The 18,651-nt window shown below is 46.2% G+C and overlaps 1 protein-coding gene across 3 annotated transcripts in view; it reads left to right on the top strand.

The window, feature by feature from the left end:
- INSR (insulin receptor) overlaps positions 1-18,398 on the top strand; it is a 134,873-nt gene extending 116,475 nt beyond the window's left edge. For 2 of the 3 annotated variants that reach the window (XM_082455398.1, XM_082455396.1), the window contains 8 exons: positions 2,090-2,192; positions 3,621-3,688; positions 6,253-6,497; positions 7,526-7,636; positions 7,725-7,884; positions 10,158-10,287; positions 10,617-10,751; positions 13,356-18,398. In XM_082455398.1, coding sequence (XP_082311524.1) covers positions 2,090-2,192; positions 3,621-3,688; positions 6,253-6,497; positions 7,526-7,636; positions 7,725-7,884; positions 10,158-10,287; positions 10,617-10,751; positions 13,356-13,710 — 1,307 coding nt within the window. In that variant the 3' untranslated portion in view covers positions 13,711-18,398. The remainder of the gene's footprint in view (positions 1-2,089; positions 2,193-3,620; positions 3,689-6,252; positions 6,498-7,525; positions 7,637-7,724; positions 7,885-10,157; positions 10,288-10,616; positions 10,752-13,355) is intronic. The other variant, XM_082455397.1, reaches the window with a different exon arrangement.
- Positions 18,399-18,651: the final 253 nt, after the last annotated feature.

Below are 18,651 nucleotides of genomic sequence, written 5' to 3'. Positions count from 1 at the left end.
TGGAGGCCACCCCACCCCTCTAATCACACACTTGGTTTTCTGGTGACCAGCCCCCCCATCCCGAACCATCTCATGTCTTAGCATAAACTCAGGTATGTTCCAAGGGGATCATCAATAACAAAGACATTCCTAAGACTCAGGAGTTTTCAAGGATTTGGAGGGACACCATGAATAAAATTCAAAGGAAAATATCAAAGTGGGAAAAACATTTGTAACATCATTGACAGAGTTAATATCTTTCATACAAAATGAGTATGTATATATGTCTCCTATGAGTTAAAGATATATGTCCTCACACAAAATAAGCAAAGGATGTAAATAACCTATTTAAAAAGAAATAGAAAAAATACAGAATGTAAGGAAAAAAAGATCCAACCTCACTCAAAACCACACCAAAAGAAAAAAAAGCAAAGCAAAATGAGATCGAATTTTTAGCTTATCAAACTGGCAAGGTTTTTGTTTGTTTCTGTTTTTTAATTATGTACTTAGTGTTGTCCAAGAGTGCAGACACACGGACATTCTGTTTCATGGTAGACGAGTCCTAAAATGTAGTCCTTTAATAGTATGTATCAGAAAAGCTTACAAAGGCTTTTACTATTTCAGCCAGCAGTGCTGGCTCTAGACATTCATCCTAAGGAAGTGATCAGAGATGTCCAAAAGAGATAAATGTTCAAGGAAATCCAGCACTGCTTACTAACAATAGCAAAAAATCTGGAGAATTAAATGTTTGACACATCAGATTACTTCAAAAAATTCTTTCTTAAATAACAAGGAGACAAGCGAGACACCTAGGGTACAAAATTTAAAGAGGCACTCACCCGCAGGGGCTGACTCTGCCCCGGCATGGCCAAGCGCAAGAGTTCCTCTCAAATTTTGCACTCTAGGTGCTTCCCTTCCCGCACCCTAATTCTGGTGGCCACTGGAATCTAAGGACTGTGGGATCTGGGACACAGAGACGGGGTGGGGCAGGCAGCATGGATCTCAGATTCTACCCTGAGATGTGTTGGGTTCCAAGCAATCAGTAGCCTCCAGCTTCCCCTGCCAAGGGATGGGGAGGAGGGACATTGCCAACCACGGCACGTGACCAGACGGTTTCCATTTTTCATGTCCCATTCAATCAGCAAATATTTAGGGAGGCTTTCTCCATGCCAGGAGCCACCAGAGGTGGGAGGAGGAAGTTTGCTGTCAATTCAGGGAGGTCCAGGAGGATGAGATGTCTCTGGATAGAGATGGCCACCAAACGCAGCATGGAACGGTGGTCAAGAACTTGCTCAGATGGCCCGAGTTCAAATCCCTGCTCCACCGTGGATCAGCTCTTGGACTTGGGCATGACCCCTCACCTCTCTGAGCCTCTGTTTCCCAATCTGTTAACTGGCGTTGGTCATAGCACCTCCCACCCTGGTTTATGGGATGATTAATTAAGATCTCCCAGGCAAAGCACTTCAAACAGTGCCTGGCGTGTTCCCAAGTGTTCAGTAAACTACTATTATTAAAGACCTGAAGGACGAGGTTCCTTCTCTGGCTTCCCAGAACTCACTTTCTTCCTTGGCTTGGAAGAGTCGGAATACGTGGATGCATTTGTAATTATAGACAACTCAGCCTTGTGTATGAATTAAAAAGAATTAAGGCTACGTAGCATTTCTTCAGTTGGTTTAGTTTTTTGGGACGACCCCCAGCAAACACAGGGCACTTCTGGTGAATTTTTCATCTGCCAGAGGTGCTGTTGGGATTAAAATAAGCTATTTAATTTGTAGGGTCCAGTGCAGAGTGAAAATGCAGGGCTCCTTCTTTAAAAATTATTAAGACTTTCCAGACAGGGACAATAGAGCATTAAACAGAGAGCAGAACCTTCTGAGTGTGGGGACCTGCCTGATGGCTTGGGTTGTGTGCCCATGAAGGTGGCCTTCGATGGTGAAGGGAGAAAAGCTGGTGATGGGCAGTGGTCTGGGGTCACCGCAGGAGAGGTTCAGGGACTGGAGAAGGGGGACATTCTCCAGTGGCCCATTGGACATGTAGATGTGTTTTCCGGTGTGACCTTTGATGTGAACACATTTTGATGTGAAACCTATATTTTCTTATTCTATTTCAGTAGACGTGCCATCAAATATTGCAAAAATTATCATCGGCCCCCTCATCTTTGTCTTTCTCTTCAGTGTTGTGATCGGAAGTATTTATCTATTCCTGAGAAAGAGGTGAGCACGGAGGTGTTCTGGTAAATGGTTAACAACCAGCTCTCTCGGGGAAAAGTAGCCCTACACGTAGATAGAGTTATATCTAAATTTCCTGTAGGGACTTCCCTGGTGGCGCAGTGGGTAAGGCTCCGCGCTCCCAGTGCAGGGGGCCCCGGTAGGATCCCTGGTCAGGGAACCAGATCCCACGTGCATGCTGCAACTAAGAGTTCACATGCCACAACTAAGGAGCCCGCCTGCCTCAACTAAGACCCAGCGCAATGAAAAATAAATAAATAAATATTTTTAAAATAAATAAATAAATAAATAGACGTGTAAATCTTACTGATCTAAAGGATGCATAGCATGCAATTTACAGATAATGATCATAATACAATATACGATACTCACTATCATAAATTCCCTACAGCCAGTTGATCCTCACCCAATGTTTTTGTCAATTTTTTTTCCCCTGAACTTTTGTATCTATAACCAACCTATGAGTGCAACTGATGAACGGCTGTAGTTCCAAGATGAATGTTGATTTTTTTGTTTACATTAAAGAGCAAAATAAAAATGAAATAAGGCATATACGTTCATCGACAATAGGAATGACTTTTGCAGAATCAGATAATAATTTTTAAATACTGAAAGCACATTTCCTCAATTTTCATGCCATTGGCAATGTCATGGCTACAGAGATGACACACGTTTAAGCTAAATCCGCATTACTGACATTTTTGCCATCACTTTCTCAAGCCTGGATGTACAACGGAACAATAAATCGGTCTTGGTATGTAGCATTTGCCTATTTATCCCCGCTGTGAATATTCCCACCGCGGCCAATTGCAAGCTACAGACATGACGTCACTGAACGCAGAGTTGGGAAGAGATAGGCAGTCAATCACAGATATATAGTATTTCTGCCATATGGATGCAATCATATAAATAAATAAGGTAATACAGAAGGGCTGAAGAGTGTCCAGTCCATCAAAGTAAGAGGTAGTATGATAATTGGTTTTGAATATTCATTACCTTTGCTTTGAATATAATGTATTTAACTGTAAGCCTGTGTAATTTAATTTTAAATAGTGGTTGTATTTAACAACTGCCTTGCAAATTTCCTGAAAATTCAGCAGTTGTTTCTTATAAGCTGGAACGAGATGGTTCCAGAACAGCAGTGGATGAGCAGTTTTTAGATGTTATATTGACAACCATAAATTGTAGTTTATGAGTGAGCAGTTCCATGGTGATGCACTTAAGTAGGCATCCGATGGGCTTCTGCTAAAAAAAATAAGGGTCCCCCATCCTCACCCCAAACTGTATCCAGGATTACGTGTATGCTGTTAATAAGGGTGGCTGTTTGCACTGGGGAGGCTGTAACCTCCCGCTAATGACCCACAGAGTTCTGTGAGGATATCAAGATGGAATGTCTCCATTTTTCTCATCCAGGCAGCCCGATGGGCCACTGGGACCACTGTATGCTTCTTCAAACCCCGAGTACCTCAGTGCCAGCGATGGTGAGTATGATCCCCTCCCTTGTGGGTGACCAGAATCCCGCTGTTCAGTTTCCTTTGCCATCACTGTCAAGTGACAGTCAAGGGTTGATACCCTGGGGGGCTGAGAAGAGTCCTTTTGTTCAGTTGAGTCTGCAGACCTGCCCCTTGCTGCAGAAACCCTGTTACCGGGAGCAGTCGGACACCTGCTGCCTGGCACTTGTTTGAATGGGCTGATCTAGCTGGTCTGGGACCCATGCGTGGGCTTGGCTGAGAGGCCATGAACTTGGTGCCCCAGCTGTGGGGGTATAGAGCTTGGATGCTGTGCCAGAGAGAGTGCTGAGGGTCAGAGCCAGAAAGTGGTGACCAAACTGGTCATCCAGGCTCGGAGGTGGGAATCAGAAGCCAAGGTGAGAGACTGGGGATCAGGGATGGGGCAGGCAAGAAGCAGGGACAAGATGGGGAAGGTGGGAGGATGGGTGTGTACCAGGGGCACATCTGCTATTGCTGGCAGCTGGCCATGGGTGTGACGCTGATGCTGATATGGCAGGATCAATGGCCGTATTCCCCTGGATTGTACCAAAAGGCAGTGAGTGACCCCTGAAGAAAAGGCTTGGCTGTTCCTTCAGATGCGAAGGCAGTGGTTGCACTACAAGTTTCTAAAATGCTTCATGCAGCAAATTCAAAAAGCGACTTTCAAGGCATGAACACCATCGCCTGGCAGGATGCTGCCTTGGGGTACGGGGGGGTGTTTTTAAGGGTACCTGGGATTTGTTTTAAATAAGTCTGATAAGAAAGACATGCAGACCTGCAAGTGACTATCGTGAGGAAGAAGTTTAGACTCACAGAGTCCGGAGAAACAGGAGGCAGGGCCACATGGGGAAGCACCAGGGTCGGCAGAGGGAGAGGAGGGAAAAACGTGGGCAAGAGGCTTTATTGTCTTTTCCATGGGAAAGGAGAGGTCAGGCAGGGTAAGACATAGGATGAGCTAGTTTGAACTGTTTCAGCAGGGTCTGGGGCATAGGGGCTGTCCTTGGTTGTCTGCAAACTGGCCCTGGGGTGATCAGGGCAGGGGGATAGTGGCCCAGAGTGTGACAGGCTGATCACGGAGGGGGTTGGGGTGTGGGCTGTGGATTGGTTGGTTTGCATATGAAAAGCGGGCTCACAGGCACGTCATTTACTGTCTGTAGGAATTGGCCACCCCTGGGATGGGCGGTCCTGGCAGGCTCAGCAAGACCTCAAAGCATCAGAATAGAGAAACTAGACAAGGAGTTTATTCCAAGTGGAAATATGCACAGAGCCCAGGAGCAGGGCGGGGGGACGAATGTTGATCCAGAGCCTCCTCTGCCTGTTTGAGAATGGCATTGTTAACCGTCTCGGAGATGGGGAAGCTGAACCTCAGGACCACCTCTCCACGCTACTGTCCTGCTTCCTTCCGGGGATGCAGCAGTGGCTGAGAGCACAGGGGTACTAAGTGAAAGCTAGAAATTGGGGCTCATGGGTCTTTAAGGCCAGGAAGTTCTGGGCCAAGGGATACACACAGGGAAAGGTCCAAGCTCAGAACCCTGAGGGGCCCCCGGTGAGCATCTGTGAGTTCATTTGGGTGCAGAACGCTTGTCTGATCCAATGTCCTTGAAAGAGCCATTGGTGACCGTATCGTGTCGCTCGGACTGCTGTGATCAGACTGGGTGGCTTAGTAAACAGTTTGATTTCTTCACAGTCCTGGAGGCTGGAAGTCTCAGATCAAGGGGTCAGCAGGGTTGGTTTCTCCTGAGGCCTCTCTCCTTGGCTTGTAGACAGCCGTCTTCTCCCTGTGTCCTCACATGGTCTTCCCTCTGTGTGTGTCTGTGTCCTGATCTCCTCTTCAAGGACACCAGTCAGAGTGGATTAGGGCCACCCTAATGACCTCATTTTACCTCGATCACCTCTGTAAAGACTCCATCTCCAAATACAGTCACATTCTGAGATACCAGGGTTAGGATGTCAACATATACATTTGCTAAGGACACAATTCAGCCCATAACAGGTGCAGAGGAGGGCAGAAAACATCTTGGCTTTTCTTATGAGGACTTTGCGTATTTGTCTGCAGATTATTTGCTGCGTAACAAACCACCCCAAACTTAGTGGCTTAAAACAAACACCATTTGGTGGGTTCGCCACCTGGGCAGCGCTTGGCTGGGTGATTCTTCTGTTCTCACTTATGTGACTGCATCCCATCTGCAGATCCACTGGCACTGGGTGGTCTTGGGTGAGCTCACTCACCTGTCAGATAGGGTCATCCCCTATCCCCTTGGTACTTTGCAGAAATAATAGGCTCAGATGGGAATTAGCATCCTTTGGTAGCAGGGCTCTGAAATCAGACAGAAAGGATGGGGATGCAGGCTCAGCTCAGCATTTACTGGCCAGAACCCTGGACTCCTTCCCCAGTCTCTGCCTGTCCTGTTCCTGGCTCTGTGCCCACTGCCCGGCACAGGGTCTGGATCACAGAAGTCACTTAGTGAACGTTTGGGAGGGGGAGCTCAGGTGGGAGATGGCCAGGGACCCCTGAGGGATCCTCCAAGGGTACTGTGTAGATAAGTGAGGTGTAGTGTTTCCCTGCTCTGTGTACGTGCCGGATGAGTGGGAGGTGCCTCGAGAGAAGATCACGCTCCTGCGAGAACTGGGGCAGGGCTCCTTCGGCATGGTGTACGAGGGCAACGCCAGGGACATTGTCAAGGGCGAGGCGGAGACCCGAGTGGCGGTGAAGACGGTCAACGAGTCCGCCAGCCTGCGAGAGCGGATCGAATTTCTCAACGAGGCCTCGGTCATGAAGGGCTTCACCTGCCACCACGTGGTGAGTCCCGACTTGGCTCCAGGAGCAGAAAAAGTCTTCCTTTAATACCTGTCCTTCCTCCTATTGCATAGAGCAATAGAGGTCCTATTGTGGACCTCCTGCCCAGCCCCGACTCTGCTGAACATCCAAAACAAAGGTGGCCCTTCCCTTCTCATTTCTCAAATCCCATCCTCTCCCACCTCACTCAGAGCAAGACCCTTTTCACTGCCCCATTGCTTTCCAGAATCTTCCATCTCTTCCCTCTTCCTGGCTCCTTTGTAACCTTTAAACACAGTGGTCCACCCCTTCCCTGCTCCCCCAAGTCAGCACAGACTCTCCCTGCCTTTCTGCTCCCACCACGGTCCCTTAATTTCTCCTTGAGCCTGTGTCCTTTCGTCCTTGCCCCACGCATATTCAAGGAGCACCTGCTCTGTACTGAGCTCCATTCTCCTCTCCGGGATGCAGCAGACGTCTGCCCTCCTGGAGCTCTCAATCCCGCGGGTGGAGACAGAATCTAAACCCAGTAGATTAATGATGTTGTCCACAAGGAGATGATACTATGGCAACAGGGGAGAGGAGGGCAGAGTTGGGGAACTGGGAATGCAGCAGTGGCGAAGGTATATTTGAGCAAAGACCTCAGAGTGTAGGGACCGAGCCGTGTGGACAGATCAGCTGAGGACAGTCAGCTCAGGCGAGGGGACAGAGGGTCAGGCAGTGGAAACAGCTATGCGAAGGCCTGGAAGTGGGCCTTTGCGTTCAGAGATATGAGGGTTTGCCTTGACATGTTGTGCTGTGTGGGGGCACGTCTGTCTGCTTCCCCCCCTCCCACCAGACTGTGAGTTCTGAATTCTCCCACTCCCCAACCCAACAAGACATGGACCTTGGTGTTTCAGCGGGGCAGACCAGGGCTTTCCACAGTCCACTCAGGAGCAGGGTGCTGTGTGTGATGTAGGTACCAGACAGGGAGACCCGGGTGAGTGGACATCTTCCCACAGACCCTCATCCAAGAACCGCCCCCCCCGCCCCTCCCCCCCATGCTTGTTCCACAGGTCCGCCTCCTGGGGGTGGTATCCAAAGGCCAGCCGACGCTGGTGGTGATGGAGTTGATGGCTCACGGGGACTTGAAGAGCTACCTCCGTTCCCTGCGGCCTGAGGCCGAGGTGAGCTGCCTCCAGGTGCCCGGTGGGGTGCCCGCTGCCGGCCTCGGGCACTGGTGTCGCTGAACACGACCCCATGTTTCGACTTTAGAATAACCCCGGCCGCCCTCCCCCTACCCTGCAAGAGATGATTCAGATGGCTGCGGAGATCGCCGACGGGATGGCATACCTGAACGCCAAGAAGTTTGTACACCGGGACCTCGCAGCTCGAAACTGTATGGTCGCCCACGATTTTACCGTCAAAATTGGAGGTGCGTCTGCCTTTCTGCTTTGAAATGTCTGGGCCAGGCCTTCCGATTTCAGGAGGAGTTGTCTATAGCAAGTGCTTCAGTCTTTTCTAATATTGGGAAGGGGCAGGGTTCGGACGGGGACCTAGTCCTCATGCTGTAATTTAATTGCATTGGTTCATTAATTCACTCGTTCACTTCTTTAAGTAGCGTTTGTGCCAGCCGCTGCAGGAGGTGTTACGGGGGCGAGGTTGAATGAGTCGCCGTGATTTTTCTGCTCTTGTGCAGCTTGCAGTTCTTATTTGCAGCTTGCAGTTTTTATCTGCACCATCCAGCGCAGCAGCCACTGGCCACTGAGTTTAATGTAAATTCAGTAAAATAAAATAAAATTTAGTAAAATAAAATAAATTATTCAGTAAACTGATTTAAACTAATTTAAATTCAGTAAAATAAAATAAATTCAATCAAATAAAATATATTCAGTAAAATAAAACAAAATAAATTCAGTAAAATAAAATAAAATAATTAAAATGTAGTAAGCTAATTTAAATTAGTTTAAATTCAGTAAAATAAAATGAAATTAATTCAGTGAAATAAAATGAAATTAAGTAAAAATAAATAAAATAATTTAAATTCAGTAAACTAATTTAGATTAATTTAAATTCAGTAAAATAATTTAAATTAATTTTTTTTAACATCTTTATTGGAGCATAATTGCTTTACAATGGTGTGTTAGTTTCTGCTGTATAACAATGTGAATCAGCTATACATATACAGATATCCCCATATCTCCACCCTCTTGCGTCTCCCTCCCACCCTCCCTATCCCACCCCTCTAGGTGGACACAAAGCCCCGAGCTGATCTCCCTGTGCTATGCAGCTGCTTCCCACTAGCTGTCTATCTTACATTTGGTAGTGTATATATGTCCATGCCACTCTCTCACTTCGTCCCAGCTTACCCTTCCCCCTCCCCGTGTCCTCAAGTCCATTCTTTACGTCTGCATCTTTATTCCTTTCCTGCCCCTAGGTTCTTCAGAACAATTTTTTGTTTTTTTAGATTCCATATATAGTAAAATAAAATGAAATTAATTAAGTAAAATAAATAAATAAATTAATTAATTAATTCAGTAAAGCAAAATAAAATAACTAAAATTCAGTGAACTAATTTACATTAATTTAAATTCAGTAAAATAAAATATTAAGTCCATCAGTTGAACTGGGAACCTTGAACAATATTGGACAGTGTGGTATAGACCACGTTCATCATCACAGAAAGTTCTACTGGGCAGAGCTGTTCTGGACGAACAGTAAAATAGTTGATGTGTAAATAAGATGATGGAGACTGGGAAGAGAACGCTGAAGGAAGTAAAGGGTTCAGTTCATGATGGAGAGGAAAGGCCTCTCTCTCTGTAAGGAGGCAACGTTTTAACCAAGACTTGCAGGGTCAGAAGTTGCCCTGAGAGATGGCGTCTCAGGGGGAGCTACAGCACGTGCAGAGGCTGTGAGGTTGGAAGGATGGCTGATGTGGTGTGAATAAGGTGAACGTAGAGGGGAGCAGAGCAGTGTGAGATGTGAGGTTGAGGAGAGAAGCAGGAGCCACACTGGGAAGGTCCTTGTCGGTCATGGTAGGTCATCTCGATGTTATCCTACATAGCCAGTGTGAAGCAGGAAGTGACATGATCCTATTTATGTAGCTTCTCTTGGGCAGTGGGCTGTCAGGGTCAGGATGGAGGGAGAGTCCTGCAGGTGAGAGATGGTGGCGGGCCTGGGGGCGTCCAGGGCTGTGGAGAGGAACAGACTAGAGAGGGATGTGGAGGGCGAGGGGGCAGGACTCGCCACTGTCTTTTCTGTGGGGTGTGAGGAAAGGGGGTGGCCAAGGGAAGACCCAGCACTGGGTTTCTGGCTGGGCAGCTGGGTGGGTGGTGGGACCAGATCCAGTGGCGAACAGTAGGTTGGTTGCAGAGTGTGAAAAGTTCAGTTTGGGATGCCTGTGAGGTCATGGGTAGGAAGGAGGCATTGCTGAGGGTGACATTCCCAAGCTCCAGGTCAGAACATCACTTCTTTGCTACTTGGTGGTTCTTTTTCTTTCCCTTTAAATGGTGGCCCATCCTCTCCCTCCACATCCCCATGAGTACGCTCAGAATCCATTCTCACTGGATCTGGCTGTGACCCAGGTGAGCTCACACCTGGGGCAGGTGCCTTCATCTGAGGGCTCTACCAGGGGTGGGGCAGAAAAGATGGCAGACAGCTGGCCACAGGCGGAAGGCTAAGAACATGTGAACTACTGTTTGTTGTCAGACTTTGGAATGACCAGAGACATCTACGAAACGGATTACTACCGGAAAGGGGGAAAGGGTCTGCTCCCCGTGCGGTGGATGGCACCAGAATCCCTGAAGGACGGGGTCTTTACCACTTCTTCGGACATGTGGTGAGTCATGTGTGGGTTGGTGGACAGAACACTGCACTTGAATTCCAGGTTGCTCTGCTAGTATGACCAGTGCAAGAGGGGTCACTTAAAAACTGCCTTCCCTCAGGGCTTCTCCATCTAGAAAAAGAAGGGATGGCATGTCTGGGGACCCTTGCACAGCTACTGTGACATTCCAGTGGACACTAATCTTACAGGCATTTCTGAGCTGCAGCATGAATTGTTTAGTGAACTGGCCAACCAGGTTCTAGTAAACCAAGAAGGGGTGTGTGTGTGTATGTTGTGTGTATTTTAACGGCTTCTTTGTTAATATTCTCGACTGTCATTGGCAGGTCCTTTGGCGTGGTCCTTTGGGAAATTACCAGCTTGGCGGAACAGCCTTACCAAGGCCTATCAAACGAGCAGGTGTTAAAATTTGTCATGGATGGAGGGTATCTGGATCAACCCGACAATTGTCCAGAGAGAGTGTAAGTGTAGAAATGGGGTACAGTGTGTGAGGTGTTCATTCAAAAGTCTTTGCCCTTTTGCCTGGATACTCATGTTTGTGTATCGTATGTCTACATGTCTTTGTGTTTGCAGATTTTTTTCTTTGCACGCACACTTGTGTTTGTATTCCATTTATGATGTCTGTATGTGCGCTTGTGCTTGCCTGCTGCATCTTTGCATGCACACTTGTGTTTGCATATTGTGTCTACATAGATGCTTGTGTTTGTGTATTATATCTTTAGATGTATGCTCTATTGCGTTTCATATTTTTGGAAGGTTGTATAGGAAATTGCACAGTAGTGGTTACTTTGGGAAGGAAACTGGGGAGCTGGAGTGGAGACTTAGGTTTAGCTCTCTATTCTTTATACACTTAACATTTTTGTCAGGAAAATAATACAGTGGTATATGTCAATTATATCTCATTAAAAGTGGAAAAAAGAAATCACTGCGCATAAACACTAAAAAAAAAAAAATTGTCAGGAGTATGTATGACATATTTCCCTCCCAATATTTGTCTTAAATTTATGTTGTAGGAACAGCTGTACAACACAAACACCAAATGCACATCATTAAACACTTACCAAATTATCCAGCGTCATAATAGTCCAATAAATGTAAAGTAAAATAAAGAAAGTACTATCTTCCTAAACTAGCAATAGAAGGAAGGAAGAAAGGAAGGAAGGGAAGGAGGGAGGGAGGGAGGGAGGAAAGAAGGGAGCGTTTTAATATTCAATTCTGTCAGTGGTATGGTTAGATAATCTTTCTTATCACCCTGTTGTCATAGCTACTCACAGAAATGTTATTTAAATCTCAAAAAAAAAAAAAAAAAGAAATGATCAAAACATCCAACAATATGAGAACTGCCAAGTAAATTGATAAAATAATACAAAACAGAAATTGACATTTCAGATGATGCTTATGATATATTTTATAACTCAGTGGATTAGCTTATGTTAAAATAAGTGTAATAAATGTGTGTAAATTACATTTCCAAATGTATCCAGATAGAAAAGACAAGAGGTTATATCTGAAGGAGAGTTGTGCACAAGCTGTATTTTCTCCATATTTTTGGGTGTTTTCTAACTTTCTACAATAAGCATTTACTACATATAAATTCCCTTATCAGTGTTTCTTAAGAAAAAACTTTGCCCTCCTGAAAAAAATCCATGGAGGGAGGCCATTTTGATGCTTCATCCTCAAAAGAATAAGATAGCTGTTTAGAAAACGTAGTTTGAAGAAACCTCATAAGCAAAAAAAATATGAAGCAGAGTTACATAGAAACTCTGAGTAAAATATTTTTAAACATCTCCTTATGAAGGGCCTTTCCTTGCCAAGCCAATTAGCAGCTAGGTGTAGTTCCAGGACCAGAGAAATTAAATGTAGACCCTAGGGTGGGGGGCCTGCAAACTTTTTCTCTAAAGGGCCATAGTGTAAATATTTTCAGCTTTGTGGGCTGGGTGGCTCTCTGCCTTGTAGCTGGAAGCAGCCGTGGATGATGGATAATTGGGTGGGTGTGGCTGCGTGCCAATAAAACTTTATTTACAAAAACACTCAGGGGGCCATATTTGGTCCAGGGCTGAAGTTTGCCAACCCCTGCCCTAGAAGAAGTTACAGTGGGGAAAGGAGGAGGTAAACTGGAAATCCCAAGCCCTCGGGGCCTGTCCTAGGTAAAGTCATAGTCTCCACCCGCCCGCCACCCCCCACCCTCCAGAGAGCGGGGGCTGGGCCTGCAGGACAGCCACTCAGAACTGGCCCTCTAGGGTCAGTCCGCCCAGCTGCCCTCATCAGGTGCAGGGATGTACATATAGAGTGAGGAACCGACAGAAAACAGACCCACAGACATAGAAAACAAACTTACAGTTACCAAAGGGGAAAGGGGGAGGAGGGATAAATTAGGAGGTTGGGAATAACAGATACACACTACCATATATAAAATAGATAAACAACAAGGACCTACTGTATAGCACAGGGAACTATACTCAATATTTTGTAATAATCTATAAGGGAAAATAATCTTAAAAAGAATATATATATTCTTTTATATATATGTGTGTGTGTATGTATATATATATATATATATATATAACTGAATCACTTTGCTGTACACCTGAAACTAACACATCATTGTAAATCAGTCATACTTCAATTTTTAAAAAAATGATGGGGACTTCCCTGGCGGTCCAGTGGTTAGGACTCCCTGCTTCCACTGCAGCGGGCACGGGTTCGATTCCTGATCGGGGAACAAAGATCCCACAAGCCGGGTGGCGCGGCCAAAAAGCATAAAAATAAATAAATAATGCAAATTTAAAAATTAAAAGAAAAAAACACGATGAACCATGGTCTTCAGCATGTAGCAACATCAGGAGAGGCCCTTCTGGATCTGGTTTGGGGATGAGACAGCCCCCTTGACTCTCTTTAGAAAACCATCTTTCAGCGCCCCTAGAATCGCTGTTTCTGCTTGACTGTCGCCTTTCCGGTGCCGGGCACTTGTCCCCGTGGGTGTGGGCCACAGGCGAGGGGTGGGGAGGGGGCCGCTTGGCGGGGGGCCCCGCGCCTCACCCCCCCACGTGCCCTCTGTCCTGCAGCACCGACCTGATGCGCATGTGCTGGCAGTTCAACCCCAAGATGCGGCCGACCTTCCTGGAGATTGTCGACCTGCTCAAGGACGAGCTGCACCCCAGTTTCCCCGAAGTTTCCTTCTTCCACAGCGAGGAGAACAAGGTGCCCGAGAGTGAGGAGCTGGAGATGGAATTTGAGGACATGGAGAGTGTCCCCCTGGACCGGTCGTCACATGCGCAGAGGGAGGAGGCCGGGGGCCGGGATGGAGGGTCTGCGCTGGGGCTAAAGAGAAACTATGAGGAGCACATCCCCTACACCCACATGAACGGGGGCAAGAAAAACGGACGCATTCTGACTCTGCCCCGGTCTAATCCTTCCTAACGGCCCCTGCTCGGGGGAATGGTTCCTGTGTTCACTTTCCTCTGGTTTGAAGGCCTTCAGAAAACTCAGGATTTTCACACGACTCAGCCGCAGTGTCAAACGGAGCTCAGAGATCATACCTATCCATTTCTGTTCCTCTTCTGACTTAAAACACATTGGTTTGATTGCCAATTTGACTAGTCATCTGAGAACTTAACTGTGAACCTAGATGGGAAAGGGGTTTCCACGGCTGCTGTCCTTTTGGACCACCGAGGTTTTAAGCCCGGATGTTACCTTTTTTTTTTTTCCTAGCAGATTGAAAGAAAGCACCTGTTTTTACAAAGTTTTTTTTTTTTTTTTTTTTTGCTGGTGTCTGAGCTACAGTGTAAAACATAAATCTTGTTTGTGGAACAAAAGTTAGAAAGAAAGAAAACAAAAACAAAACAAAACAAAAAAAACCCCCAAAACCCTGTCCTAGTAGAATTCCAAACTTTGCAGAGTGGGCTTCAGGAAAGTTTTTTTCATCCAGAAGGATTTTTTTTTTTTTCCTTCACAAAATCAGTTCCTCAAATTGACCAATAGCTGCTGCTTTTGTACTTTGGATATAGTTTTGCAGTCCTGGGGTGTGGCTCACGTGTGTACTCGTGCGTGTGCGTGCGTGTGTGTGTGCAAATCATGCGTGCTGAGTGGCCGCTTTGGGGGTCAGCCCATGAAGGTTCTGCTCTTCTGGAGTGTGTGAGCCCCTGATCTGCTCCCCCCCTCCCTTCCTTCTTATCTACTGGGAGACTGTGCCCTCAAGATTCTCCTTCAGTCCCAAGTTTAGCCTCAGGAGTCTTCTCTCCCTTAACTTTGGTGAAAAATGTTTTCCAGGAGACGTGGGAGTCGTTTGGAGTGATAATGGATCTTTTCAAGACCAAACAAAGCCAGGACATAAAAAAAAAAAAAAAAAAAAAAAAAGAAGAAGAACTGAGATGATGAAGAGTTTTGAGAATATATTTGTAACATATTTAATTTAAAAAAAAAAAATCTCCAGCATCAGCCTCATAAGTTATTGACCATTTCCCGGGGGGCGGGTAGGGCATGGGGCTTTGTCTGCCTGTGTGGGGAGGCGGAGCCAGGCACCAGTGGCCTCTTTCCTTGGTTTTCAAGGCATCCATTTTTCTGGGACTAAAGCCACGTTAGCTGCTAAGCCTTCTGGACGTCGTGATCAGGCCACGCGGAGCATGTGGGTGATGGTGTTTGACGGATGGTTTGGTTTCTGGGAAGCTGAGCCCTGCCTTCGAACACACTTGTGGCTCTTGGATCCTCTGGTTCCCTGTATGTATGTACCTCTCGAGCTTCCTCAGCTGTGTGCGCACGTCCTACGGGGATCGTGCAAACACAGCACAGTCAGATCCCCAAGTGGGACAGCACAGGGGGACTTGGAGAACGCTAGCGATATGAAGACGTGCCTGTGGGTCCCCTCCGCCCTCAGGGCATCCGACTGTCCTCAGAGCTGACTTCCCAGAAGCTGCTTTGCGCCCAGTGACCTCAGCTGGGCCAGGTGTGGGGCCTGAGCTGAATTCTCAGGTACTTACCGATCTTGCAGTCCCTAAGAGAGTACAGTCTGGAGGAGAAACCGCTAAGGACCTTCACACTACCAAGAACTTGCGAAGGAACGTGATGCCACAGTTGCTTCCCTTTGGGGAAAGAACTACAGCTGCTCAAATAAAGACCACGGTGAACTCATCACTTTGGTTCATCCAGATCATCACCCATGGCTTATCCATTGAGTGCATTTTCTCACAAGTTTTTGATTGCTTCCTTCTTTTCTTCTCTTAAGAGTTGTGGGCTTAAGAACAGGATAGAGATGCCATGGTGACCTCCGAACCTTCTCAATTCTTGATGAAGAACACAGGTAGACACACATCCTAGTTGCCTCTGGCTATCTTATTTATATGATTTGAGGAATGACAGCATGTCAGACTATTTCTGGGGAACCTCAGTGATTGGGTACAAGGAGCACAGAAATTATTTTCGCCAAATTTATTTTGTACATAAAAGAGGGTCTGTACGTAAATTAAAAAGAAGACAAAACACGTAGATCTAGGTATTTTGTTCTTTTCGTAGTAAATTTGTAGTGGCCATATAGTACACTAGCAGCAATTTTCACATTTTTCTAATTCAGAAAGGTTTTCTTATATTAGGGGAAAATTATTTATTTTAATATATAAAAATCACTGTAAAAAATCACTTTCGTAAGAAATGGAGTGCATGTAAATTTTTTTTTTTCAAAGAAAAATAAACAGGTGAATGTGGGGTAATGATTTTTTTTTTCCCAGCACAATCTACCTCAGTGTATTGTTAGGATGTGATTCAATAATGGACATCTTTGAGACTTCAGAATTCTGCCTGGATCCGATCTGAATCAGGGAAAATTTGTATCAGCTGATTCTGAATGCCAGGGACCAGTAAGAATTTTGAGGGAGGGAGTTGGGCTGAAGTATGGCTTTCATGTGAGCATAGATCCTTTTTCTGGCTGATAATATTCTCCTCTGAATTTAATCTTCCTTTTTTTTTTTTTTTTGATGTTCCATCCATTGATACCGTGGCCCTTGAAATGAACCAAGTTTCAGGCCATCACGATGTATCTGACGTAGGGGGGGCATGCAGTCCTGAGTTACCCTTCTTTGGTGAGGGAAGTTCCCCTGTTGGGGCAAAGACAGGCTTTGGTACAGAGCCAGCGTCCCCATGGTCCCATGGCATCCCCCTGGTGTGAGCACCTAGGTGCCCTGGGCTCTCCATGGTTTATTTCCACTCCTTTCAGATTGAGATGCTTTTTTGGGGGGGTGGGGGTGGAAAAAATCACTGTCATGGGCACCTCACACACAAACACCCAATGCAGAGTCTCTTTTTATTCTCTGAGTGGGAAGGGAGCATGTTGAGAAATCTCAACCCCAAACCCACCAAGATGCTGAACACATCTTTTAGCAACAAAACCTTGGACCCCCTGTATTTTGGTTCGGTTGACCTCAAGCTGATACTGTTTGACCTTGGGGCACTTTGATAACCCGTGTGTAAGTCTGGGCAGGGCCAACAGGAGTGGTGTCATACTCAGCAAACCTCGCTGCCCTTCCCATACCTATAGGCACCACCCCTGCAGAGTCACCTTTCTTCCACTTGCCCTGGAGAGGTACTGTAGAGTGCTGGGCCCGCCCGTTGTAAACTGGAGTTCCCTAACTTCACTTAGCTGTCTCTGCTGCTGCAGTGAAAGAGGAAGCAGGCTTGGGTCACAACCTCCTTTTGCATCAGATAATGTTGACTCTGTCACAACAGAACTTTAGTCCTAGAAATGGATATCCTGGAGGATTGTAGTGATGGGTTACAAAAAAAAGCAACAAAGCCAGCTTTGGATGACACTTTTTGTTGTTTGTGTTGAAAGGTGTCTCAATATTTTAAAACCCCTTTTTATTTATGTGGCAAAATCCACATAGTTGTTTCTCTCTGGACCAGTGATGCCAAACACACGTCTGGAAATGTTTCTATTCTGGGAGCTGTTCTGGGTGATTTTCTGTCCTTTTAAGCTAGTAAGAAGCAAGAAGTGCTGCTGGTTCTCTGGATAGACGTTGAACAAAACTGAAAGAAAATGTGGGAATTGGTGCAGAGATCTGCACCAACAACGCCGAGACCATTGGAGACTGCCTCTAACTGATGGACAGATCTTCCACTCTTCTCCAACCAGAGAAGTCTGCCATGAAATGTGCTTGTTGGGTTGGGAGGTGTTTATTCGTAGCCATCATAACATTGGTCAATGGGCAGGAACACCATCAGGGCTTGGCCCATGCTCGCCATCTGGGTACATGATGGGATGTGCTATAGTCCCCCAAACGACAGTCTTTTTTCTACTTTGTGGCGGGTGGAAGTTTGGGGTTCGGATGCCACTTGGCACATAGGCGATTCAGAAATGATGGTTTTGTTGGGAGTGGGGAACAGGGACATGCTGATTGTATATAAATGATACCTGTAGAATGGTGTCCCTTCAGAAAATCTTCTGGAATGTTCTTCAGAATATTGGTTTGTGCCAGAGTTGAGGTTGGATAGAAAGAACAGATGGGCATTTGTTCTTTCAAAGACATGAGAGAATGCAATGGACATTCAGAGGCTGTGCCTGGAAGTGAATGTTTCCTTAGGTGTCTCCCAGAAACAGAGGGGAAACAATGACTTTTTGAGCTCGCTGTCATCTTCTCATACCAGCCAAGGTCCAGAACCAGCCTCCAGCCGCGTTTTAATCTGGGTGTGGGCCCTAAAAATCCTTGTTAAAACTCAGACCAGGGATCTGGGGCTCTCGGTCCCGTTTGAGAAGAAAGGAAGAGCCTCCCCCAACCCAAAGCGTGTGTGTCCACACACACATTCAGGAATGGCTTATTTACTCTCTGCCTTGTGGGCCTGGGGGTCCCAGGCCCTGCGTATCAGCGGCAGACACCTCCCGTCCAACGTCAGCCATGCAGGATCAAATGTGCCTCGGCTTATGCAGAAATCAACTCGGAGGCGCAAAACCCACCAAGAGATCAATTCTTATTTTTTCAATGTTTTCCTACAAGAGCCAAGTAGCACCATGTACAGAATTTGCCTTTTTTTTTTTTTTTTTGGAATATCAAAATTGCTCTGCATGTAAAATATGGGATAATTACCTGTTTATATGAAAATTCAGAATAAATTATCTGAGAATACTCTTGTTTCTGTGTGGTGTCCAAGCGAGGACCTATGAACTGGGTGGGGTTGTGACTATGGGGTGGGTGAAGGGAAATCTCCCGGGATGTTGTGGGGATCTGTTTTGAGAGGGAACGAACCTCCAGGTTCTTCATAACAGTGAAGCCGGAGGTTAAATATTGTTAGCAGCAGGGCTGATGATACACTGATACACACCTGTAGAGCTGAACCAATGCTTTAAATATTGAACTATTTCTATACTATTTGGTAAGT

The sequence above is a fragment of the Balaenoptera physalus genome, assembly GCF_965194825.1.
Source record: "Balaenoptera physalus genome assembly, chromosome: 3".
Classification (NCBI taxonomy): domain Eukaryota; kingdom Metazoa; phylum Chordata; class Mammalia; order Artiodactyla; family Balaenopteridae; genus Balaenoptera; species Balaenoptera physalus.
The sequence above is the reverse complement of the archived record's forward strand: the minus strand, read 5'-3'. Positions and strand labels throughout refer to the sequence as shown.